Source organism: Cavia porcellus, unplaced genomic scaffold (genome assembly GCF_034190915.1).
Source record: "Cavia porcellus strain 051 isolate PalLab524CR breed Dunkin Hartley unplaced genomic scaffold, mCavPor4.1 scaffold_9, whole genome shotgun sequence".
NCBI lineage: Eukaryota > Metazoa > Chordata > Mammalia > Rodentia > Caviidae > Cavia > Cavia porcellus.
Window position 1 is genome coordinate 18,224,569 of NW_026947492.1, and position 27,932 is coordinate 18,252,500.

Here is a 27,932-nt window from a genome sequence, read left to right on the forward strand (position 1 = left end):
CTGAAGATGCTGATTTTTTTAAACCATATTTAGCTTTTAAAACTTCAGTGAGGGGAAGACAATGTCACTCAGCACCAAGTAACATTAGAGTCAAGCTCTATGGCTTTAGATTGGTTATGTTCTGACATTTCTGGATTGTGTCTCACATTCATAAAAGAAAGGATTGTAAGAGCACTTGTGTGTGGTGAGCTTAATTCTTTTTTCCTGCGTCCATAGATTCTACAGAGGAAGAATGGCTCCTGAAAATGGCTCTTTTGTGACTGAATTTGTTTTGATGGGGTTAACAGAAAGACCAGACCTCCAGCTCTCACTGTTCTTCCTGTTTCTAGTAATGTACGTGGTCACAACTTTAGGAAATTTAAGCTTAATAATTCTGATTGGGTTGAATTCACATCTTCACACTCCCATGTACTTTCTTCTCTTTAACTTGTCTTTCATTGACCTTCATTATACTGCTGTATTTACACCCAAAATGCTAATAAATTTCTTATCACAGAAGAATGTTATCTCCTACAGAGGCTGTATGACCCAGCTCTACTTTTACTGTTTTTTTCATTATTTCTGAAATCTATGTGCTGACATCATTGGCTTATGATTGCTATGTGGCCATCTGTGATCCCTTGTTGTATAACACTGGCATGTCTTCTAAAGTGTGTTGCAGCCTTATGCTTGGCTTCTACCTGATGGCGTTCTCTGATGCCATGGCCCACGTGGGATGCATGCTGAGACTGACCTTCTGTGATGCAAATGCCATCAACCAGTATTTCTGTGACATCTTCCCTTTGCTTGAGCTCTCCTGCAGTAGCAGCTATGTCAATGAGCTTGTGGTTTTCACTATGGCTGGATTTAACAACATCGTGCCCTGTGTCACCATCTTTTTGTCTTAGGTGTTCATCCTCTCTGGTAAATTTAAAATACACTCCATGTAGGGCAAGTCGAAATCTTTCAGCACCTGCGGTTCCCACATAATTACAGTTTCCTTGTTTTTCAGATCATGTGCATTTATGTATCTGAAGTCATCCTCTGCTAGGTCTATGAATCAGGGAAAAATCTCCTCTGTCTTTTACACCAGCGTAGTTCCTACGATGAACTCTGTGATCTATAGCTGGAGGAACAAAGATGTGAAAGTTGCTTCTGCTTTTGGCAGAAGATAGCTTTGATCAGAAACAATCTCTTTCTGTGCATGTGCTTGCAACACAAATTAATTCTAAGTTTATATAAAATGTTTCTCTTCAAAACTTCATTATCATATTTCTTTTTTAGCTTGGAAGGCAAGTTCTTGTTTGCCAAAAAAAATTTTAGCAGTATTTTTTCTCTTTTTCTTTATCATTTTCACCTCTCACCATTTTTCCTTTTATGGGTGACATGAAATGAAAATGAAAAAAAATGAGGTTGACAATGTAGTCTAGAAAGAGATGTACAACTGATGTCAGAAGACTGTTTGTTTTAGGTTTTTTCTTCTTTAAAGAGTTATAGGATGTTAAATTATTAACCTCTTGTAGTTTCACTAGCCCTTCTATTCAATAAAAACATATTAATAATCTAATAAGTATTAGTTATACTTCACAAGGTACAGTAAATAAAGCTGACTAAAAGTATAATGCATAGTGTTTACAGCTGTGATAGAGAGTGTACTTGCTGGACTATACAGAAACATCTATATTTATAAACTGCTAGCATATGCAAGACATAGAGTCCTACCCAACGTAAGCCTAGCATACAGACAACCTGTGAGATTCATGTTTCATTAAAAAAATGACAAATAAAAGTTGTTCTATCCAAAAACACAACATCAGCATAGTGTCGTTTTATTTCATGAGGTGAAGAATCATTCATTATTTTCGAAGAAAGTGCTCATACTGACAATGAAGAAGAGAAAGAAGGTAAGAAACAGAGAAGGAAGGAAAGAAGCAAGGAAGCAAGGAAAAATTATTCTTTTCTAAATGCCCTTGTGTTGTTTTTGTTCAAGTGAACACCTTGATGGCATTTTTTGTGTGGCTGTGTAGATTAGAGATGATTATGCAAGATGGCAACAGAAATTTCTTGAGAAGGAGAATTAGATTTAGTTTCAGTCTTTTGTTTGCTCTTTTTTTTTTTTTTAACTTTTTATCAGTACTAGGGATCGAACTCACAACTGCCTGCTTGCAAGGCAGGTGCTTATGCCGCTGAGCTAAATCCCCAGCCCCCTAGTTTCAGTCTTTTAATTGAGAACATTGAGGTTTAGGGAAGAATGGAAGGCACAGACCAGGTACTAATGAAACACACTGTTAACTAGTAAGAGATCTCTGTTTGAAAAATGAAAAATATATATTTAAAAGCATTTTAGAGTGATCCCATATCTTGCACTGTAGAGTACTCTAGCTATCGTCAACTCTTCATAAATATTTGGAAAAATCTTTGAATCAGAATCGACATACATTAATATTGTTTTGAGGAATGAAACTGACCATATTTGTGAGAAATCAGAAAGAAAAACACAACTTCAAGAAATAAAATAATGTCAATTTAAATTCAAGTTTAAAGAAGGAATTTAAAAAGTCAAATAATGGGAAAATACTGTCTACTATTTTCTTTTCTCTTTTTTGGAAAACCATAGAAACTTAGAAATTATAGATGTCTCTGGATATAACACAAGTCTAGAACTTTTGTTTTTAAAAAAAGATTAACCAAGTGGGCAGCAGGACTTGGGAACAGCTAAATCACTCCTGTTTTGGTTGATTTTCATGCACTATAATGCTTTGGAATATAAGGAATGAAAACCTGATATTTCAGCTGAGAGAGCAGTGAGAATTGGTAAACTCCTTTGGTGAATGAAAAAAATTGTTGTAAATTATCTTCGAGAGGAGGATGACATATAATTTTCCCTTTTTGAATCCAGAGTCAATGACTATTTAAAAATTCCTCCCCTGATGCACAAGGTGACAATTTACATAATTTGTAAAATAACTGTAATAAGATATACTCTTTTCCCTTTTAAAGAACAGTCAATTCAGTGTTTGAGTACTATAAAACTTAACATCACTGGTTTGCTGGCTTGTATGCTTCATATGCGTAGCTTTGCTAAATTTTTCATTGAAGGCTTGAAGTAATCAATTCTTCCCTTCTATGGCTGTAATGTCAACATATTTGCCATTTCTCCCCAAGTTTTAGCTATCTATAATTACTGAATTACTATAATTACTGAATGGAATGATTTGTTCCATTTGTTTTGCTGTTCCTATGGTTACAATTTTTTACACGTGTACTAAAAGTATATTTAAATAAAAAAATAACATTTTTGTCACTTAATATCCTTTGACTGCATTGCAGAGACTGTGTCTGCACCTTGTATCTTTCACTGGCACTTGAACTGATTGACCAAGCTGTATTAAACCAGATCCCTGAACTTTCATCTGAAGAACCTCAAAAAATATATTGTTTTGAAAGTTAAAATCTTAAAAATTAAGTCTATTTTTGAAAATAAATTTCAAAACTTTAATTTGTAAATGTGATAAAGTATACAAAGTTCTCAAAAAAAAACCCTTTAAACAGAAATGCAGTTTGACCCTGTAATTTCTTTTCTAGAAATTGTTCTAAAGACTTAAAGAACTTAGATTAGTCAGGCATGCACACTTGAGTTTATATCTGCACAACTCTGATTGCTAAATCTTGGACACACCCTACATGTCCATCAGCAGCTGAATTGGTAAAGAAAATGTATTTTATATATTTAATGCTATTTCTTAGCCATGCAAAAGGATATATTTGAGTCATGTGTAAAAAATAGATGCACCTTGGCGCCATAATATTAAGGGAAATAAATCAGACATGTTTTCTCTTTGTACTACGAGAAACACATAGTACAAATTATTTAAAAAACAAACTTAAAGATAGATGACAGGAAACAGGAGGTAGGTCTTCTGCAAGTGGGAATAAGAAGTAGAGATTTATAGAAGTAGAGGAGAGTGAGGAAAGAGAAAGGAGAAGTACAAAGAAGTAAGATGTGCTGTGTGCACGCATGAACTCCCCACCACCACGAATGTGATCACCAGATACTGCAAATATGTACTGAGGTACCGTGGACCTGGCATTCAATGGGGATCCCGGTGGAAACTTACCTGAGAAGAGAGGTGTGCCCTCATTCCACTAGAAAGTGACCCGGCGGAACTCTGCTTCAGAACCCTCCCACAGCTCGACCCATGAGTCTCTTCACGTACATCTAATAAAACTGCACTCATAAAAAAGCAAATCTAAGTCTTTTAATAGGACTTTAGTGATAGTTCATCATGGCTTAAATTTACATTTCCCTAATGATGAATGATTTGAAGACCTTTTTCTCTTTAGATGTTATATTTCAGAGTGATTTAGATTCATAGTAAATTTGATGAAAATATATACAGATTTCCCATGTAACTCCTGCTCCTACACATTCACAAACTCCTTTGTCAATAGATTTTCTATCAGAATAACAAACATTTTATAATTGATGAACTCATCTTGATGGACTGCAAGCACCTGAGCTCCATAGAGTTCAGTGGTGTCCACACTTGGTGTTTTAGATTCTATGAGTTTGAGCAGATACAGGACACGTATAAACCACTAAAGCACACACAGCACTTCATTGGCCTTCATTACACAGTGTATTTTCATTTTCATTTTCCATTATTTATCTATTCTTCACTCCCTAATCCTCTACCTCCTAGAAAGTACTGGTCTTTTTACTGACTTTATTTTTGCCATTATAGGAGCACCATAGAGTTGGAATTAAATGCATGTGTCATTTTCAAATTGACCTCTTCTATTTGGGAATACATATTTGATATTTATACTTTTTCATGGCTTGGTAGCTCTCTTTTACTGATGAATAATATTTCACTGAATACACCACTATTTATTTACTCATTTTGTACAACTCAGAAATGAAGTTATGTACTCATTCTTTATAGCTGGCTTTTTTTATGTTTTCAAAGTTCATTTATTTTGGAACTTACAAGTATGCATCATTTCCAAGTCTTTGGTTGAGTGGTAGTAAACTATTTAGATATATCACTTTTTATTTACACATTAACCAATTGATGAACATTTAGAAGTTATCTATTCTTGGTTATTATAAGTAATAATATTCTTAACATTCATGCACATGATTTGTGGGAATACACATTTTCACTTTCCTTAAACATATAGCTAGGAGGGAAATTACTGGTTCCTACTGAAACCCCTACAAGAGGTCTCAGTCCAACCCTCCCTGCAATATGGCACACAGGTGCAAAGGAAAGACAAAGAGAAAAAGATCTGCAGTTGAGGGACTCCAGGATAACGCGGTGTTCTCTGGGGAACAAAAAGCCTCATCATCTCCACAACTTCGTAGTTTTATTGCTATCAACCAGGGAAATGGGTGGGAGTCACCACAGAGTGCTTAGGGAAAAGAAACTTTGTACCCATTGGTTGTAAAGTGAAACAGAACAACATTTTACCAGGCACAAACACCTCCAGTTAGCAATATAAGGATAATCTGAAGTCTGAAACGCTGACACTTTTACTAGCAGGAAGACATAATATTTTCTGAGTCCCATGGCCTCAGCTGAGATGTTGTCTTCCGTTTTAGCCCTAGAATCTCAGAGGCTGCTACACCAGCCTCCATCCCAGCCATCAACACAAGGCTATTCTAGTGCCAGCATTGCCTTTTGCTGTTAATGAGACCACTGGTGCCTCAGTCAAACTCCACAACAGTTTTTTGGCCAATTAAAGGAAACTTTGCTTCGGTGTAGCCAGCTGTATGTATTTCATTGGATAGAGTGAAGGAGAGGTCAGGGACAGATTGCAGCAAGGGCTTTGTTTCTCAGGAGAGAGCAGAGTGGGGCCATCCTTTGGTTCCAATGGTAATTCTGTTCCTAAACTTGCGAAAACAATGCATTTTTTATAAGTGGTTAAAACCATTAAACACACCCATCTGTAGTGTATGAGAATCCCAAGCTTTCACACCTCTAACATTTGACATTTGTTGTCGTCTTTATTAAAAACATTCTTATGAGTTTGGGGTGGTCTTTATGATTGATTTCTATTTTCTTTATTATTAGCAATTTTGAGCATCTTTTTCAGTGTCTTGCATATCTTCTTGTGAGGAATGTGTGTGTTCTAATATGTTGCCTATTTTAAAAAGACTTTTTTTCTGAAATTTTATACTTGAAGGAGTTATTAATGAACTTGGAGTGCTAATGCTTATGCTATATGATTTGGAAATGTTTCATTCTGTGACTCATTCTTTCCTTCATTTAATCATGTTGATTCAAACTCAAAAATTTACTTTTGATCAAATTCAATTTGTCTTTTACTTTTTTATCCTTAGAATATAGTACCTAAGAAATCACTGTTTATCTCAAGATCAAATATATTTACTCTCATTTTTTTCTCATAATGGTTTTATTATAAAATTTCTTACATTTAAATCTATGATTCACTTTGACTATTGTAAGATAAGCACCAAAGTCACCTTTTCCATGTCAATCACCACTTATCCCAGCACTTTTTGTTGAAAAGACAAGTCTTTGTCAGCAAGTTAGCCTTATTGGAAATAAAAATGATCATGAATTGAGGATTTATTTTTAACTCTCAATTTTATTCCACTTGAAATTCATGTTTTATACATTTATCTGTCAGAATTTGAATGCACTCAAATTGTCTCTATGCATTGTTTCTTTCACATGTTATGAGTTCTTTACATCCCATTTCTACAGTTTTAAATTCCCTATTTAAAACATGAAAGTAAAAGAAGGATAGTGTAAGAATGCTTTAAAGATACTATTTCATAATTGTGATCTCCCAAGACTCAGAAAAGTGTAATGGAAAGAGGAAAAGTCTTTCTCAACATTCTTTTTTCATAGAAGCACTGCTGGAAATAACTGCTATCTTTGACAAAGAGCAAAACAAAAGATAACTAATAAAAAGCTGAGATCTTTTACAGATGGGAAGATCGAGAGGTGAAGGGATGAAAGGGGAAGGAGGAGAAAGGGATAAAAATGAGGAAAGATGGTTTATGTACACACATCAGCGTTCTGAGAAGAATGTGATCCTTATGGAATAAATGCACTAATAAAATGAAAATTGAACAAAAATAAATAAAAAATTGCACGTTTCTCACAGTTAAGAGGAAATGTGATCACAGATTAAGTACTACATTTTTCAGTATTATTATTTTCTGCAAGTTTAAGAATTAGAGGAATGTTTATCAAGGTTCCTAATTGGATTTTAAATAGTTGTTTAAGGCTTTCATTTGTTGTATTTCTTAGATGAATTTTAAAGTTAGTGCTCACCTAAGTTAAACTTCATATTAGAAGAGATGGCTATCTATGTTAAAATTTAAGCATTAATTTTCAAATGGCAAAGTTTTCATTTTCTAAGTAGATCTAAGAATCTACTTAGATTACACAACTATATATGTTCATCCATAAGAAAGTTTAACATAGATTTACTTCCAGCAGGAGAGTCACACACAAATTTCTAGTAGTTGTTCAGAAACAAACACTTAACAAAGTAGAGCTGGGTGTGATTACACATGCCCGTAATCTCAGTACTCCGAGAAGCTGAGGAGGGAGGATAATAAATTTGAAGTCCTTGTTTCAAAATTTAATAAATAAATAAATAGGCTTGTGTTGTGACTCAGTGAAAAGACCCTAGGTTCAATGTCCAGTACCATAAAGCAAACAAAAATTTTAAGACTATAAAAATAGTTTTTATAAAGAAGATATTCCATAAAAGGCAACTAAATGGAGGTATTTCAATTCTTATAAATTTTCACATGAAGAAAAGAAGAACCAGGGGGCAAGGCAGATAGGAAACTTTCATTTAGAATGAAGGAGGAAAGAAAAAGCAGTGTACTCCCCACTGGATATGAGAACACAGAGAGTAGAAAACGTTTTTGGCTCTGTGTTGCACCTTGTACAAGCCCAAGGGTAAAGAAAAAAATTGAATTCATTTGTGAGTCCCTTAGGAACTAAGGCAGATCACAGCCCAGGGAGTAAATACAGTTCCTTCATTTCACTTTTTTACAGGTCAGATCTGTTCTCTGGGGAAGAAAACTGGCAAGCTCTTCTCCTGTTTATTACCAAGCAGATTATGCCACTTACTTCACATTAAATCATTTGCATCATTTTAAATTGTAAATGTGACTATAGTAAACACTGCTTTTCTGTTTTGTGACAGGACTCAGAATCTGAATCAGAAAACATGAAGTATAGTTATCAAAAATTTCCAGGTTAGTGAAAATTCAGTCTATGCTGCCTCTTCTCAGTCTCCAAGGAATCAAATTCTAAAAGCTCGAAATTGTCATTTCAGGCTTTTGATGAGCAAGTAACAAGAATAGGTAAACAACGACATTTTCAGGTCTAAGGAGGGTGAGTTTGTTATTTCTATGCCTATTAATGTCCTTTTAGATGGCAGTTCAGGGATCTACGTTAGGGCGGTTTTCTTCCCATTTTGAGCATTTCTGAGAATAGAGTTGCTAGAGAAATTTTCAGAGAGAAGGAGCAGAAAGTGCTCAGAAAACTTGCAGAGTTCACAGTATGCATATGGTATTGGGTGGTGCATTCATTATTCAAGGACAGAGATCTGCCTGCTCTAAGAGATTTAGGGCTTTAATGTTGTGACATGACTAGTGACTTGCCTCTCCTGTACTCTGGTTCCTCACTTCTGCTTAAAGTCAGTGCTTCATTTAATACTACACGAGAGTCTAACCTGCCATAGAGACCAGGACCTGGTTGCTAGGACTTCTGTTCAAATTTATAGGTGAAAGAGTGGACCCAAAGTCAGTTAGTGACACACTTCAATATTTTTAGTTTACTAAGACTCTAGTAAGTGGATACTCCTGGGAGAATCTTGTCGTGATGAAGATCAGTCCCATGGGCTCAAATTGGGTGAGACTTTGATTTTACTGGTGTATTCTATTCTAGAGGGAAGAAATAATGCAAGAGAAATGAATTTGTCTGTCTTTGAATGTGACCCCAATTGCCTGTGTCCACAGACACTACTACAAAAGAATGGCTCTTGAAAATGGCTCTTTTGTGACTGATTTCATTCTGATGGGATTGACAAACCAGCCAGATCTCCAGCTCCCGCTGTTCTTCCTGTTTTTACTAATGTATGTGACCACTGCTCTCGGAAATTTGGGATTGGTAACTCTAATCAGGCTGGACTCACATCTTCACACTCCCATGTACTTTTTCCTCTTCAACTTGTCCTTCACTGACCTCTGTTATGCTTCTGTGTTTACACCCAAAATGCTCATGAGCTTCACATTAGAGAAGAATATTATTTCCTATATGGGGTGCATGACCCAGCTCTATTTTTACTGTTTTTTTTTTTTTTTTTTTGTTATTTCTGAGTGCTATGTGTTGACGGCAATGGCCTATGACCGCTATGTGGCCATCTGTAATCCACTTCTGTATAATGCTGCCATGTCCCCCAGAGTGTGTCTCAGCCTTATGTTTGGCTCCTACCTGATGGCGTTTTCTGGTGCCATGGCCCACACGGGATGCATGCTGAGGCTGACGTTCTGTGATGCAAACACCATCAATCACTATTTCTGTGACATCCTTCCTGTAATGCAGCTCTCCTGTACCAGCACCTACATCAATGAATTGGAAGTTCTCATTGTGGTGGGGATCAACATCATTGTGCCCAGTGTTACCATCTTCATCTCTTATGGTTTCATCCTCCACAGCATCTTCCACATCAGCTCCGCTGAGGGCAGGTCCAAGGCCCTCAGCACCTGCAGCTCCCACATAATTGCAGTTACTCTGTTCTTTGGGTCTGGTGCATTCATGTATCTGAAGCCGTCCTCCGCTGGATCTATGGATCAGGGGAAAATCTCTTCTGTCTTTTACACCAACGTGGTTCCCATGATGAATCCCTTAATCTACAGCTTGAGGAACAAAGATGTGAAATTGGCACTGAGGAAATCCTTGTGCAAAAGAAAGTTTTGGTCAGTAATTAATTTCTATATGTGTTTAGTTATAAGACACAAAACTTTTTTTAAAAGTTATTAAGTTTATTCACACATTTTAGATATACATAATTATCACATTCTTCATTTCAGTAAATGTCACATTGTTTCTTTGGTGTCAGAAACCAAAAGTGTAAATAAAGCCTGACGTGCATATTAGTGTGAAATAGGAAGATGTGCAGTCTATTTTAATAAAGGAGGAGGAAGTATCTTCTCCTATTGTTTCTTTTCATGATAATAATTTTACGTCCTCCCTATTTTCTCCAAATTTTATTAATAGTGACTTTCCCATCAAGTACATTTTTAATCTTGCCATCATGTTTCTTACTTTAAAATAAAATTAAGAAAACTTTCATCTAGGCTTTTTCTCATTGTCATTATGGACTTTCTTTTTTCATTTGGTAAAATTAAAAAATATTGGCAAGTGACCAAATGAATGCGGGATGATATTTGTAGCATTCCAAGGGAAGTGTTTCTTTTCTTCCTCTTTTTTATTCTTTTGGAAAATGAGTCATATTGGCTGTACTCTTGTCTTTCCACCTCCACTGGGCAGGAAATATCTCCTTCAAATTCCAGTACTACACATGCATTGGTTCACCAGGACTACCATACTGAACTCGTTTGGCAGGTACAAATTGTGGGCATTCATCTTATAGTATTCATATACACTTTGTTCAGCAAACTACTGTGTGGTCGAGAGTCAATATGTATGCATTACTTACAAGCTAAAGCTCAGAAAATTTAACGACTGAAAGACTCACTGATCTTTAATGAAAAGCATAGAACAAGCAAGCAGCCTATTTACTTGGAGTCTCTTACTGTTTCTGATGTACTTCCCGCTTTTATTAGTTTTATGATTAGTTGTAAACATTAAAAATACTTCTGCTTTTACAGCAAGCTATGCCTTGCTTCTAAACTATATATATGACTTACATGAAGGTGTTTTTATTGTTGTTCAGGAACAAATTTTATGTTTTCCTTTGTGATAAAGAAGTTTGTTGAACTAGGAGAGTTGGGAGATAGTTGGCTCAAGTGGAGATGTCAGTGTTGTATAAAACCTGAAAGAAGGATTTGAAATATTTCCAGGCAGTTGAAATTTAAGAATAAGAAAAGACCCCAGCAACATGTCCTTAATCCATGCCCCTGAAAGACACACAGTTTGTAATTAGGAGGTTGTGGAAAGGAATGGTAATTGAGGGTGAAAAAAGTTGCATTTCACTGTGCATTTGTACTTATTCCACAGAGTATTGGGATATTCTTCTCCATGAGGAAACCTTGATGAATCCTGTAATCTACATTGGCCATACATTAATAAATTTGGAGGAATGGATATGAAAAATACATGACCACTTCTATGGGAAAAGGGGAAGAGAAAGAATGGCAAGCTCAGAGGAGGAAATGTGAGTGGTAACTTAAACAGCAGGTAGGAATTTGAAAGGAAAAGATGGAAAATTAAAGCTTGTACAGTAGCTATGACAATTAAATGGAGTTCACAGGTTTTTCTGTGTAAGAGGAGTCTTAAATTATATGGTATTAAATAATGTTCAATCAGTAGTATATTTAACATTTTTAACACAGTTTGTGCTTTCTTGTTTGGTCATTTTTATGCTCAAATCCTGTAATCTGTACAACTAATTTTTCAATAATGATATGCAATATATTTACAAATGTAAATTCCCTACTAAATTTGTAAAGATTCTATCATTTCTATCTTTTTTAATTTTGTTTTTGAAATTTAAAAAATGTTAACTCAGAATGTGGAAATATCTGAGAAGAGTTGAATAATTTCAGTTTTGTAAGCTCTATTATGCTATTCTCATACTGACCTTTAGACATTACAATGTCATATGACAGGAGAGCAATTTAACAGGACATTTTAAAGGTTTTCTAAAAACCTGTAATATTTACTATTTTACCATTTTTCTAATCTTTACTTCATATTTACCTATTGTGAAATTTATCATAAGTGCATTATCACCTTGTACATTTGTTTTCAGATGTGAACCCTTGTTAAATCATTGACTTGTGGTCTGACTCAAACACCCATGTTGCATCCTCTAACTCCAGTATCAATTTGCTTGATTTTTGATCACCAAAGTTCTATTTACATAAAAGATTTGATCTTCTAGTTTGCTTTTGATGTTTTTAACCTACTGTTTCTTTTCAGTAAAACAGTTCTCTTACTGAATGAGAAGTCCTTCTAAATAAGTAAAGAAGCTCTTTGTTATTTATGATGTTTTGTAGACATCTTGAAGTTTCATTCACTCTGTTATGTATTGTATCACGAATTGAAGTTGTTCAAATACATTAAACTGGATCACTTAACTTTCATTTGACAAGCCTCAAAATACAAACAAAATGTTTCCATTTTCAAAAGCAAGAAAATCTTTAAGATTTTTTATGGAGAAAAAAATAATATTTAAAAAGAAATGAAAATGTTATAAACTAATGGTGGCAAAGATAAGAGACAATTATGTTGATAGCTTTTGCTCAACAAAACTGTTATAGTTTGTGTCTGGAAGTCCTCCAAACCCAAAGCCTCATGAGGTCAAGGGAGCGGGCTTTTCAGAGACAGCTGAGTCTAGAGTTTGTGACTGGTTCATTGTCTGTTGGCTGGATTGGTGGTGTGACTGCTACACCAGCCCGAGAGACCCTCGCCTGAATACAACATAAGGGAGGGAAAGAAGCTGGCTTTCCTTTCATGCTCTTTTTCTGCCTTCTGCCACCGTGAGCTGTTGTCCCTCTGCCATGTTCTACCCTGCCGTGGAGCCAGCTGATTATGGACTAAAACCTCTCCAAACTATGAACTAAGCTAATTCTTTCTTCCTTAATTTTGGGCATCAGGTATATTGTCTTAGCAATGAGAGAAAAGTAACCAAGACAGCACCTTTATGTATGATATTTAAAGGTTTATATTTCAAATGAAGTGAAAACACAAAAAGAATAACAATGTAAAATCCACCCCTGATATTTACAAAGTAAGCCATGGGATCCACCTGAGTCTGCATACTTCAAAATGAATATTTCTAAATCAATGGAGAAACTTGAACATTTTGAGTAATCATTGAAAATAAATTTTCCAGAAAGAACATTGCTCATTGCAGTTGAATTAGCTTTATGTAAACTTTCCCTAAGCAGTTTGTGATGGTTGGCCAGGCTCAGCTTGCAGTGACCATAATCAGACTGCACGCTGGTTAAAGCTGACAGAAGCCCTCAGCAGCAGGGCTGGGTTTCTATGTCCCTGCACTTCCTTAAGCTCCAGTTTTCATTGGCCTTCTCTTTGCATCCCTCTTCACACTGCTCCCCATAGAATTACATCCTCCCTGTGAAAAAATGTTGACTTTGTCTTGTCTTGCCTCTACAACTGCTAAAAATTTATTGTGAGCGCTAATAAGGAATTTTCCTATATTCTAGCACAGCAGGCACATGTCTTGGTTAATTCAGTCAAGCATCAGATGAAGTAGTTTATTATTGGGTCCATGTCATACCAATTAGTTATCTTTCCACATTAAAATCTCTGTGTTGGGAAGTTTTACTCCTGAGACAGAAATTCTATCTTCCTCTGTGTGTGGGAGCCTGGTGGAATCACCTGAATGGTTCAAGGTCTCTTTCAGGCCTGATGCAGAAAATCTGTCTCAGACATCAAGGCACAGATCTTCACAGGGTCGCACTAGCTCAGAGCAGCAGTGCTTGGTGCACTGCCCCTCCATCAGTCTCTGTGCTCCTCAGTAAGAACTAGAAGGGCAGCAGAGGAGGGAATCTTTACCATCATCTCATAGACGATGGGTCTGATGCTCACAGATGTTTCTGGTCTGCTCCAGATCACAGTTGGAAGTAGTTGAGTAGACACTGTGATAGGCATTTTGGCTCTAAATCTACCTTTCCTTAATGATGAACACTTTAAGTATTTTTCTTAAAAAGCCAGTGTGATATGAACAATAGCTTTTAGGAAGACACAGTGCTTAAAAGCATAAATAAGAGCCAAAAACTCACATAAGTAAAACATTAAGAAGGCATCCTTCAGAGATCACATTTCATAGCTCTATTGCCTTCTTCAGGATGGGTGAATCCTTTCATAATTTTAATGGCCTATATAATAAGTGGAAACAGGATTGACCTGTGTTATCATTGTTCTTTTCAGTTTCATGGTCAGCAGTTAATTCTTGCATACAACCTCTTACTCAATCTCACATCAGCCACATTTGAGAGGCACCCAAGCGAGCAGCTCACTGAGGCAGAGGTTGTTGCTATACAGTTCCTCCTCCAGAACACACACAGTCCCCATCTTTCTCCCAGTGATGTGGAAAGGGCCAGTTCTGGAAAAGAAGGTTACATTTCAGGTCTGTGGTGTGCCCTTTGCACACTTTCTTAGTCTTTTTGTAATGCATGTGACCATGAGGTCCTCTTTAGGTGGGGAAACTGAGAGGCAAAGAAAAGTCAGATGGTGATTTTAGCAGAATCATGAGGGAAAAGGAAGTATGAGCTGAGTCATATACAAGATGAGACATGGAGAGGACCTGGCAGTGTTCAATTTGTGGGTCTACATGGTGCTTTTAATATGGCCATTTAAAAATAAACAGAGGTCTGTGGAATTTACACAGCTTTATATTTGTATTTATGGTACATGGCAAAATAAGGTTTCAAATCTTTGATTAGATCTTGACATTAAGTAAGCAATATGCTAACCCATAAACAGAGAATGAAAATAAAGCCCTACATACAGGAATGATTCCCTGGTGTTAACTCTGTCACCTAGGAGAAGGTCAGCAGATGAAACATGCAGATAATCCTCCCAGGTTAGAGCATAGAAGAGCCCCTTCCCACCCCATATGTAGAATTTCCCCAGACTTCTGCAGGAGAATGAAAGTTAATGCATCATCCATGTGTGGATTTGTGTTTTGCTCAAGCCCTTATTCTTAGATTAGTGGGATCATAAAAAGTGTACTATCCAATTTTATTTTCTTCACTCTTAAAAGTCTTGATCTGTCTTTCCATAAGTAACTTCTTCATACAGTACTTATAATTGCTCTTTCTTCATTTTTCCCATTGATGTTTAAAAATTTTGGTAAAATATGTGACAAAAATTGTATCATTTTAGTTATTTTAAATTTACACTTGGTTGGTATGATACATATTCATAATATTGTGCCACCATCACTACTAGTGAACCCTAGAACACTTTATAGCTTCTAAAATTAAGGCTCTCAGTCTATTAAACAGTCACTCACAGCTGCTCTCTCCCCCAGACCCACATAACCACCATTCTGTTTTCTGTCCACATTTAGCCTCTATAAATGTGCCACATGAGTGGATTTATAGTATGTGTCTTTCTTTGGTTAGAATTTTACATGTAGCATAATATTTTCAAAGATCCTTCATGTTGTCGCATATCAAAATTTCCTTATTTCTCAAATTGCATATTATTGCACTGTGTCTATACACCACAGTTTGCTTATCTATTAAATTGACTTGCCTTGCTTCCCATTTTAGCATTTGTGGGTAATGCTAGCTGAATATAATTGCACACGTGTGTCTTGGAATTTCTTTTCTGAATTTTTTGCATATATACTCAGAGATGGAAGGCTGATTGATGTAATAATTTTACTTAGTTTTTTGAGGAACTTTCATATGATCTTCCAGATGTGTCTTATCGTTTTACCTTTCTTCAATGTTTCCAAGTCCCTGACAACATATGTTATATTTCATGTTAAAACTGAATTAGTAACAAGATCCAAAATGTATAATATGTATTGTAATAGTGAAAAGGAAGGAAAGTGCTCTAAAAGATATAACTGTATGGATGTTTAAGTGTCATTGTTTGATTATCCACGTTTTATGCTTTGATTTTGTAACTTGAACAAATACTTCTAAAACTACAGTATATAATTTATCAAATAGTGATTTTTTTACTGCTTTTTTAAAATTTGATATATTTGTATCCTTTTTTGATATATTTGTATCTGTTTTGCTTTTTTTCTCTAAATAATAAATAAAAATAAATTAAAAAATCAGTCATACTGGAATTAGGTAGCAATTCATTGTAATTTTAATTTGCATTACCTTGGTGATTAATGTCATTTATGTTTCCCATGTGCTTTTTGGGCATTTATACATCATTGTTGGAGAAATGTCAAGTAGAATCATCTGTCTATTTTGAATTGGATTTTTTATTCATTGATTTATTTTGTAAGTTCTTTATATGATCCAATTATTAACCTCATTTAATGTATGATTCATACATATATCTCCCATTTGTAGGCTGAATTTACTCTTAATTTTGTCTTTTGAAGCACAATATTTATTTATCTGTGTTCATTTGTCAGTTTTTTTGTAGCTGCTTGAACCATTAGTGCCACATCCAACAATTGCTGCAAGTCTAGTAGCAGAAAAAAGTAGCCTGGTGGTGCTGGGAATTAAACCCAAGGCCTCAGGTGGGCTAGGCAGGTTCCCAACCCTTGAGATGCACCCAGCCACACCAGAACACTTTTGAAAGTGATCTGATGTTGTTAATTACTTGAACTAAAGACCTAAAGCAAGATTAACACACATCTACTCCAGAGGCTAAGGGAGGAGGATCACTTAAATCAAGGCATTTCAGGCCAGATTGGGTAAAATATTTCCCCTGCCTCAAAAGACAGGGCCACCTTAGTAATACAGCAGTAGGGCAACATGGGAAACTGTGTAGACTAGACTCCTGTTTACTTTTTGCCATGCACGTCAGCATAGTATCTGTCTACTGTTACTTAAACTGAATTCAACATATGATTTCTTGATTCCAGATCCTCAAAAGGGCCAGGCCCAGGTTGCAAGCACAAAGGGAGTCTGCTCAATCTCAATCTCAGCTGAGTAGTCCCAGCACAACTCCAGGGAAGATAGTAGAACCTCAAATTTCTGACCTCTCTAAAAGGAAGCTAAGACAAAAGCATTTCTTACCTTTCTCTGCCTTGGAGGTTCTCCTGTGCTGCCCAACAATATGGTTCATTTTGAAGCTCTTAGGATCAGGAGGATGTTGAGGAGGAAAATGATGAGACAGAAGGTATCAGAACAGCAATGAATGCTTCATCTTCATGCCAGTCCTCCCTCAGGAAAGGAAAAAGCCACAAGCATGTGCACAATGGGAACGTTTACAGTGGTCCCAGCAGGTCAGCACGGGAGAAAGAACCTGCTCAGAAACACAAAAGCAAAGAGGTGACTCCTGCCAAGGAGAAGCACAGTGATCACAAGGCCAACAAGCCATGCAGCCCACAGCGAGGCCTTCCCTGGGCTCCTCGGCCCAGGGGCTACCTGTCAACCACCACCACCCTGCTACGCATCAGTCCACTCAGGACTTACAGAAACAAGTTTCTAAGGTAAATGGAGTCACACGAATGACATCTCTGGGTGCAGGTGCTACCAGCACAAAAATGATCCACAAAGTCAGACCCTCGCCATTCAAAACTGTGACATACACCACCCCAGTGACCAAGGGGATGGTCACACACAACCAAAGCCAAGAAATACCTGGAAACCAAACGTAATCACCACAAGCCCAGTTCAGCTGTCAGCCACACAATCTCAAGGAAAACTGAAAGCAGCAATGCAAAAACCCTCAAACAGGTGCTGATCCTGGGGGTGTGCGGGGGGCAGGGCATCCAAGTCCACCGGGCCTGCCAGCAGTCAAGGTGAGTGGCAGGTTGAACCCAGTCATGCACCAAAGAGGTGGGAGGGCAGCAGCTGAGGAGGGTGCTGCGGAATTCCAAGAAGAAGATGCAAGAGATACCCCAGGTCAAGAAGCTGCAGTCACCCCTAGAAGGTGAGGGAGGCTGCCGGCCCTGCCAAAGCCCCCAGCAGAAAGACAGTGGCAGCAGCGTCCTCAGCAGAGAAGCCTCTGCTGAACTGACAGAAGGAAATGCCCGGCTGAGTTTGGAAAGGAAGAGGCAGAAGCAGACCGCAGCCCTCAAGAGGACACCAGGCAAACAAGCACAGGGCTAACGAGGCAGCGCTTCCTGTGAAAATCATTCTACCTCGCAACCTGAGCCCATGTGTAGCAAGCCACAGGACCTGCCACTAGGCAAGCCGGAAAAGGGGGCCACATATCCTGGTGGGCGGTGATGGAGGAGACCCCAGCCTCAGACCCTCCGCCAAGCTGCTCACCTATATCCAGTGGGTCTGTGCTCAGGTGGAGAAGTGCGAGATGGTCAGGGTGATCTCCCTTCCTGAATAGAGATCAGAACACAGGTTCTTCACACAGCTTCAGCACATCCACAAGCTGGACCAGTGCTGCGGCCCCAACGGGCAGTGGCTGACCTGCATCAAGAAGCACCTCAGGTCATAGGGCATCACGATGGAAGAGCTCCCCCTCATCCAAGGCTGTGAGCTCTGCCTGGCATGCTTTTTCTGGCTGATTAACCAGATGGGCAGCATGCAGCAAATGACACCCCCCCATGGAGCAAACTAGCAGACATGCTGCACAACCCCAAAACGGCCCAGGACTAGCTGGCCAAGCTGCAGGAGGTCTGCTGCTGCTACCTGCTCTCCAACAACTCCCTGTTGCCCAGGAGCACAGGCAGCTGGAAAAGGAGGTGCTGATGGAGAATGAGACCCTGGAGAAGTGCAAGGGGCTGCTGCAGGGGCACATCGAGGAGGTCGGCCATAAGTTTCACCCTCTGCCCCACTTGGAGCCCAAGTACAGGCTCATCCACGGCGTGGCACCCAGCCAAGGCTTCGGCAGCAAGGAGACAGGCCAGGGGTGACTCTTCACTGAGGAAAAGGGGGCGGTCAAGGAGGCGAATTGCCACAAGTACATCCACAAGGGAAGTGTTGCAGGTTGGCACAACTGATGTCATCTTGTGCTCTGTATTTGACCCAGAAGAGCGAAAAATTACTCACAGAGTACAATTCCTTGAGAAAAGCAGAATGAACTGCACCCACAAGATAAAAATTAACCTGCTCAACAAAGAACTAGGATACAGGTGTCCATGAAAAATTAATGTAAGATTCGAACTAAATTGTTTCCAACATGATGTCTTGCTTTGTGGTTTTCTGTTTTAAAGCTCTGTAGCTTTCCATTTCAGGGCCACTCAGTGGGACTCCAAAACAGGGGCCCACAGTAGTCGATTAGCTCAGCTAATAAAATTCCAAGTTTAGCAATTTGGCTGCTTGGATTCCTATATTGTTCACAAACCCACTTCAGGAAGGTGTGTTTCTCTAACAGCTTTTTATGGAACAGCAAACAAGATCATGAATATTTGCTTCAGCAAGGAGCCTGCACCAGCCAAATTCCAGTGAGAGTACTGGAGGGGAGAGGAGGAGGACTACAGGTGGCAGTGCACTGCCTCAAGGTGGGCCTCAATGCTCATGGCATGGATTCCCAGTGGGGAACTCAGAGCCCCTATCAAGGCATGGATGGAACCTCACCAGTAACACAGGGTCCATCCCACATTGCCTGGGTGCTGTGTCTGGAGTGACTATTCCCTGGCTAAACATCTACATAGTCTTTTCACCCCACAAGGGCAGCAGCGCAGCTGCGAATGGGAAGGAACAGCCTAGAAAGTGGCTGCAGCTGGAGATGGCAGAGAGCTGGTGCCAGCTCTGCCATCAGCTGTGCTGCCTGTCCTGGGCGGTGCAGGGGAAGGACAGTGTCGTGTTCCACCCAGAGTGTGCCCTGGGCCACACAGAGGAGCAGAAGTCCTGGTGCGGGCTGAAGCTGATGTCCCCCTACGACGAGGAGCAGATCACCAGTCTCCTCGGTCAGATGTGTCGCAAAGTGCCTGCTGGCAAGAACAGTGGCACTGAGAATAGAATCAGAAAACCCACAGCAAAAGAGGCCCCCCAAGATAGGCACTGTGGAGGTACTGCTGTCACAGCTGTCAGCCCCGGAGTCCTCCAAAAGTGCTTTGAGCTCATCACAAAGATACCACCCCCATGGTCAACTTATATATAACATATGTGTGGGCTAGGGATTTAGCTTAGCAGCATAAGCACCTGCTTTGCAAGCAGGCAGTAGTGAGTTCGATCCCCGGTACCAAAAAAAAAAAAAAAAAAAAAAAAAAAAAACAGAGACTATATATAATATTTTACATTATATATATATATATATAATTTATATTATATATGTATTAATTATTCTAGTTTGCAAAACTTACTGTAGGATACAAGCTGTCTTTGCACTAGCTCTAAAGAAGATTTTCTTCTTGTTTTAGAGAACTAATTTTGTCTTAGCATTACACTGTTGGAACTTTTATTTATTTATTTTTATACTTATTTACTTTTGTACTTACAATATCTAGACACTGCGGTCAGATTTTTGAAACTGCCATATATTCACTGTTTTAAAACCCCTTGGAGGGGCTGTATTAATTTGTGTCGCCCCTATATAGATGACAGAAGGCCATTTTGTTTAAAAATTTTTAATAACTGTTGGGAAAAATAACTTTTTAATCTACTTCTGAAGAGAATGAAGTTTGCAGAACAAATTTTAAATACATTAAGTCACATGAGCAGGTTTTGCCAGATCAGAAAAGAGGTACAAGACATCCACAGAGGAAAAAACTTGAAAAGGAATGGTTTCCCTTTGGCTGTCACTTCTTTTGTCCTGAGTAGAAGAGCTTTAGAGCTTGTTCTGATCTAATCTGCTTTGTTATGTCCCCTTTTGTCTTAATCTCTTTACAAAAAAATTTTTATTAAAAAAAGAAAAAGAAGAAGAAGAGCTCATGTTATTAGACCCGAGAGGCCCACGTCGGTTACAGCGGCCCCAGGTGGAGGTTGAGTGACCTGGTACCTGAGAGCAGCTGGATCACCATGCATCAGGGGACGGAGACAAACTGCCTGCCTGGAGAGTCGCTGGCAGAGACCTGTGCTGGTTTCACTAGGAAATTCAGTCTGTCATATTTTCGGGCTGTTGGCTCCTCTACCACAAAAACTCCTTCAGTAGCATCCTAAGGGGGGAAAATGGTGGGAGCCGTGGCGCTTCTCTGTGGTGGCCACGCAGTTCTTCAGACCTTCCACCTTCATCTCACTGCTTTGTTTCACATCTTACAAAGTCAGCATTGGGGCTGGGATTTAGCTCAGCGGCATAAGCGCCTGCTTTGCAAGCAGGCAGTCCTGAGTTTGATCCCCGATATTGATAAAAAGGAAAATGACCAAAAAAAAAAATTACGAAAGTCAGCATTGATCATTGTTTTTAATTTGTTTTGTTTTGTTTATGGTCACATTTAGAGCCACTAGGAAGTCTACAATTCATTTTGAATATGAAAATGCATTTGTGTTCATGTTATCTACTTTTTCTGTCCATGTTGCTATAAAAAGAAAAAATCCCATCCCTTCTGCACATTCGCCTGTAAGTTGTTTTCAAGCCTTGAGCCCTTCTCAGTGGGGAGGGAGGTGAAAGATAGATGAGGAACAGCCCTGCACATCAGTTTCTTCAGCAGGTGGATTGGAGGCTTGCAGGTTTTTCTTGTAAAGTTTATAACTGCTGCTTAGTCATTGAACAACAAAACAGAATAACAATGGAGCAGCCTTGCCCTTCTGTGTGTACCGTATGTGGGGAATAAAAAGGAGGAGTTGTGTTCACAAGCTGTTCTTTGTTTCATAGTTGGATTCATGGACCCCATAGCTACCCATGTGGCACTGATCTTGCCGGTGCTGACAGCCAGGACCATCCTAGGATCCACTTTGTTGGTTGTTGTTGCAGAAGACTGAACTGTCTTTGGAATATTTAACAGTCACACAGGCAGTCAAGTGTTTTCTGATGTGTTTGTCCAGTTTCTATGACCGTGCTGTGTACTTTTCCCTCATCTGACAGTAAACTTCCATCTATGGCTCACAGTTTGACATTTACTTTGTTAGCGCTTCCCTTGGGCAGGAAGACTTCATGTGGTGGTTTCTTGCCAGTCTTTGTTTACTTTTCAGGTTTTATGTCAAGGTTTAATAATTAAAAGAAAGTTTTTTGGGGGAAAATGTAACCTATCTATCCCCTTAATATCATTAGTTTTAAATCTTACACTTACGGCTTTGATATGGTTTTAAACTAATCTTTTATATGCTGTTGGGTAAGGATTCAAATAATTCAAATGTGCTTGGCTGCACATGACACTTATTTTCTCATCATCATTTGTTGAAAAGGCTCTTCTTTCCTCAGTAAAGCATGTTAGTATACTTGTTAGAATTCACTAGAATATATATTAATGAGATGATTTCTGCTCTCTTCTGTATTCCACTGATACATATCTGTCTGTCTACTGGTACCACACTTTTTGTTACTTTAGCTTTATAACAGGTCTTGAAAGCAAATGTATGAATACACTGGTTTTTCTCTAAAAAAAAAAATCATTTGGGCTCTTTAGAGTCCCCAGAGGTTCCATTTAAGTTTTAGAATAGGCTTTCTATTCTTGTAGAGAACCTGGGATTTTGCCAGAAATGGCACTAATTCTGTGCAGCTACTCTATACTTTGACCCTCCAGAGTGCAGACCACTATTTTGGATGATCCCAGTTCTGAGCCTAAAAGCCCAACTAAAAAATCCCCCTTGTGTAATTTCATATATATATAATCTCTTCCAATAGCAAATATTATATCAAAAAAAGGAAGCTAAAAACCTTTCCTCTAAAATCAGGAAGACAAAGATGTGCTTTATCATTACTTTTTTAAAAAATTTTATTTAAAAGGAAAAAGAGAAAAAACAAAAAACAAAGTGGTATAAGGGTACAAGTAATACAGAACTCCAAAAAAAAAAGTAAGAAATCACCAGTTAATAGATTACACATTATCATCTTAGAGATAGTTTCTCAAGTCACAGAATTTGTTCAATGTAATTTTGGAAACATTATTCAGAGCAATCAGGGAAAAGAAAAAAATAAAAGTAATAAGTACAGGAAAGAAACAAATAAAATCATGCAAGGCTACAATGACATGTGTAATAGCAAAACAAAATTAAACACTTAAAATAAATTACCCTAATCATTGTAGTGAAAGATCTCTACAACAAAACTACAGTATTCAGAAAAGGAAATCAAATAAGACCTCAGAAAATGCAAAATTATCCCACGTGGCTGGATAGGCAGAACCAAAACTGTCAAAATGACCATATTCCCAAGGTTGACATACATACTTAATGAAACTCTCATCAAAATACCACTAGCGTTGCTCACAGAGCTAGAGAAAACAGTTCTAAAATTCCTAATTCATATGGAACCAGATGAGAGTCATAATAGCCAAAATAATCCTGGGCAACCTGAATCAGCACTCTCAATTTTAAGTTATGCTACAAAGCTATAGTGGTAAAAGCAATGTGATTTTAGCAAAAACACAAAATAAACACAGAAAAAACCAAACAAGTAAAACAACCAAATAAGGTAGATAAATAGAATACAATAATAGGTACAGCAACAACTTCAGGCTTATTCCGCTGCATGGTCTTTGACAAAGGTGCCAAAAACATGGAGGAAAGACAACCTCTGTAATACAAACAGTCCTGGGAGAACTGGCTACTCATATGTAGATGATCAAATCTAGACTCGTATCTTTTACCATGCACTAAAACAAAATCAAAATGAATCAAAGATCTAAATGTTCAAATGGGAACAAGCTGCTAGGAATTAAAATAGGTAAATCTCTTGAAGGCATGGCATGGCAAGGGCTTTTAAATAGAATTTCTGTTGAACAAGCAGTAACAGCAGGAATTAAGAAATGGGGTTATATTGATTTTAAAAGTTTCTATACAGTAAAGGAAACAAGTAAAAAGATAATTTACCCAATGGGGGGGGGGGGGATTTCTTGCTATTCCTCAACCTGAGTACTACTATCTAGAATATATAGGGAACTCAGTTAAAACACTCAATATAAGTTGACACATGAAATACTAGACACTTCTCAGGAGAAGAAAAAATAGCCAATAAATCCATGGACACTGTTTAATATGTCTGATCATTAGAGAAATACAAATCAAAACAACACTCAGAGTTCACCTTTGTCCAGAAGAATGGCTATTGTCGAGAAATGAAAAAACAAAAAATGCTGGAGAGACCGAGGGAAGACAAAACCATTCCACATGGTTTGTGGGACTGACTAGTACATTTATTGTTCATATTAGTATAGAGATACTTCAAAAAAGAAAAGCTATGAATTCCACTTGACACAACTATTCCTCAGAGATTACCCTAAATACATTTATGTAGCTTGTTATTTTGTTCATTGCTTTGTTATGTAAAGATGTGAATCTTGTCCTAAGTTTTTTGTATCTATGGAGATCATCATGTTTTTTCTCTTTTTTTATTAGTGTGAAGTGTCACGTTGTCTAAATTTAGAAAATTGGCTTAATTGATATATTATTCTAAATTTTCTCTTTTATACAGTAAGATGATAATTAGTATGTTTGTAGAACTTTAAAATATCACTGTATGATTTCAGAATATTGTTATCACTATTCAAGAAGTTCTGTACCTAATTGCAGCTAATTTCTATTCTTAAACTCCAAAAATTTACAGCCCCAGATATGCATGAATCTTTCCATTTGCATGGCTTTGACTGTTCTGGACATTTAATAGAAGTGGAATCATAAAATATGGAGGATTTTTGTGACTGCCTTTTTTATGTAGCATGATTTTCAGCTTCTATTTTTGAGAATATATAAGCATTTCATTATTTTTTAAGACTAAATAACATTTTATTGTATGACTATACTAAATTTGCTGGCATGTTCACTAGTTGTCAAACATTTGAATTATTTTTCATTTTATCTACTGTGAATAACTGCCACAAAAAATATTTATGTACTGTGCAGACTTTTTTTTTTACAATGTTTTTGGTGGGTATAATTGGAGGCAGAATTGCTTGATCATACGCTAAATCTTGTTTTTAACTTTTTGAGGAACTTTCAGACTATTTCACATAGTGATTATTGAATTTCTGATTTCCCACTAGCAACAACACTGGCTCTCTAACACTGGCTGTTCTAAATAATTCTGTTTATTCAGAATCTCAAAGGCCATCCACCTATTGTTCTTTAGCTCACATAGATTATTCACTAAGCAATACTGAGAACAGCAAATGCTGTCTTTGAATTCATATAAAAAAATCACAAATAGTCTAGTCTCCCTTTGTATTCAATACCATTTTTAAAGTGAGGGGAATATTTTTATTTGTAGAGAAAAGTTGTGCTTCATTTATATCCTTCTATTGAAAAGCCTTCTCTCCTTTGGATATGTGTCCAGATATAAAATAGCTGGATCATATAGTAGCTCTATTTCAGCGTTTTAAGGAACCACCCTAACCTTATCCACAAAGGTTGTATTAATTGACATTCTTAAGGCTTAGTAGTGGGCAGTAAAAGGTCACTGGATTGGATCAAGGCCTGTTTTATCCATGTATGGAAACATCATGCCGAACCCTATTCAAACAAGCAGCTAATTGAAATTTTAAAATTTTATCTACATACATCACTTACAGCCATATACAGGCTCAGCAGTTAGGATAAGTGAAGACTATTTGTGTCTATGCTTTCTGTAACTTTCTCCAAATACGGTATTGATTATATTCACTCCTGTCTTTATTCTCACCAGGAAACAACTACCATTAGAATGCTAAATTCAGATTGAAATCAAGACCATTTTGCTTTTTCTTAACAACTGCCACCCAGATTGTCAGGAGAGGCAAAACACACTTAAGTGTGCATGGTGAGGTGGAGAAAAAATCCCATGGCTCTCTAAAAAAAACTCTAAAGTAAAACACTCCATCATCAGACTAAAGCAGTGGTGCTTCCATGAGGTCTCATCTATTGTTTTTTTAAGTCTTTTCTGTTGTGTGAGATCATAGTGTCTCTGAATAAACTCAAAACCCACAGAAAAGTGTCTAGAGTATACTGAGCAGAGACATCTTCTTGTCCTGTTTTCCCCTAGAGGGTGCAGTGGGATCTCTGAACCTGTCTCTCCCTCTGCAGGTTGGGCTTTGTTTCCTTTCAGCTGCTATCCTGAGGACATGGCTAGTTGCAGGCTTTTATCTCTATGTTATGATTAGATAACTTCAATTGTGCCTGAGCTGAGAGCAGTGTGAGTGCCCCTGTTTCCAGATATCAACTGATTTCCAAAGGGGTCTTCTTGATCTCTGCCTCCCTCCCTCCATGATAATTCCTGCAGCTGCTTATGTCTGCACTTTCTATCTCATTCCAGGTGAGCTTGAAAGAAATCTCCCTGGCTCTTCCATCTCTCTCTCGTTATCTTCCCATGCGAAACTCTAAGATGGGAGGGTTCCAAGGACTGGGGACCAGCAGGATACTCCATGAGCACAGAATCACCAGGTTTTGGGGGAATGATGCAAGCATACCTATTTTGACACTGCTGCAGTGTCTTTTCCACTGGATCACACTGGTCATTACCTCTTCCCACTCCTTGGCAATTACATCATTATAGCTGTTCTTAAAAGTAGTTATTATAACCTTTCTACACCATTTAAGTTCCCTTGAGAACAATCCAAGAAACGATTAGACCTGCAAAACATTTATTATGACACATGATTGCAGAATACAGTGTGAGGCTGTAAATCAGTAATGAAGACCTTAGACTGAGATGAATGTCTGACATCTAAAGAAAGAGAAGTGGGAAAAGGTATGGGAAAATCTCAGACTACAGTGAAATTTAAAAGGTCTTAATCACAAAGAGAGGAAGTCTCTAAGCAAAGACTGCCTACAAGAATAGGCCAGTGTTAGGCAGAAATTGGCCAGATCTGGTAAGGCCTAACCACCATGCTCAGTCATTGGCTGGGGAGATCCAGACTAAACATTATGATACACCAAAGGAATACCAGCTATGGAGTTTTGATAACTGGGCTCCTTGCAGCTGATTATCCTCAAGGCTAGGTAGGATCTTCTAATTCTGCCACAGTCCATCTCCAAACCACAAATTAATCTCCCCAAGTTTTCTGATGGATTACTCACATTACCATCTATACTATTTTTATTTTTTTTATCGGTACCGGGGATCAAACTCACGACCGCCTGCTTGCAAGGCAGATGTTTATGCCACTGAGCTAAATCCTCAGCCTCCCATCTATACTTTTTATTGATAATTCTTATATAATAGCATATAACCGACAATGATGTTATTTAAATAGGACAGTGCTATCCAACTGATCTTAATTATATACATAGATTTCTAACATTCTAAATATATAGATAGAATATATAGACACAAAGAAAGAGAAATTGTGTGCAACATCTTCTATGTTAAAGTACCTTATGATTTTTTATGATATAAAGTTTACAAAATGTTCCTAAAAATAAGATTATTATTATTCCTGTGCATTTATTTTTCATAAAGCTCATATCAGTAAAGATTAAGTGCCATATTTTTACTGACTTAATACAGAGTTTTTGTGTTATTGATAAAAGTAAATATAGTAAGAAGTTTATGATTTTTTCCAAATATTTGACAACCTACAAGAGAGAAATGAATGCAAGTTTTGCGATACAAACCACTGTTTTTGGAATAAGCATATGTTTTCCTAAGAATTATTCTCTGTGTCTTTGGGAAAAAAGGAATTGTTATCTCATCAATAATAAATAGATGACTAGAGGTTCTCAGAAAAGGTAACATGTAATAATATTTTGTCATTAGTCAAAGGAAATAAAAGGAATTGTGAGCAAAGGGGCAGAAAAGATATAATAATGCACAAGACTGCAGAGATATGATTTGGCTTTATATCAATCCTACTGCATATACCGGTAATGATATCAACAATGATAGAAAGTTTCTAACACTTTTAAATTTCTGTTTCTTTGTGTGAAGGCCGAAATTTCAATGATCTATAACTACAAAAATTATATATTTTCAAATTAAGAGTATACAGGAAGACAAAAATACAAAAGAAAAATTAAAAAATAAAGTGTACGTGTGGCTTAAACATTCCTTTTGTTATTTACAAACATTATGAGAAGTTCTAGAGATACACAATCAAAAGTTGAGAGAAGATAATTACAAGAGATGAGA

The 27,932-nt window shown here is 37.5% G+C and overlaps 1 protein-coding gene and 2 pseudogenes across 1 annotated transcript; all 3 read left to right on the forward strand.

Moving 5' to 3' along the window:
* Window positions 1-232: 232 nt before the first annotated feature.
* Window positions 233-1,154, forward strand: LOC101787054 (olfactory receptor 8B3-like; annotated as a pseudogene).
* Window positions 1,155-9,011: 7,857 nt separating this feature from the next.
* Window positions 9,012-10,019, forward strand: LOC100731941 (olfactory receptor 8B8-like). The gene has a single exon (XM_013155445.2). It carries the CDS (start codon window positions 9,012-9,014, stop codon window positions 10,017-10,019), a length of 1,008 nt encoding a protein of 335 aa, XP_013010899.2.
* Window positions 10,020-13,758: 3,739 nt separating this feature from the next.
* Window positions 13,759-19,914, forward strand: LOC100725396 (protein Jumonji-like; annotated as a pseudogene).
* Window positions 19,915-27,932: the final 8,018 nt, after the last annotated feature.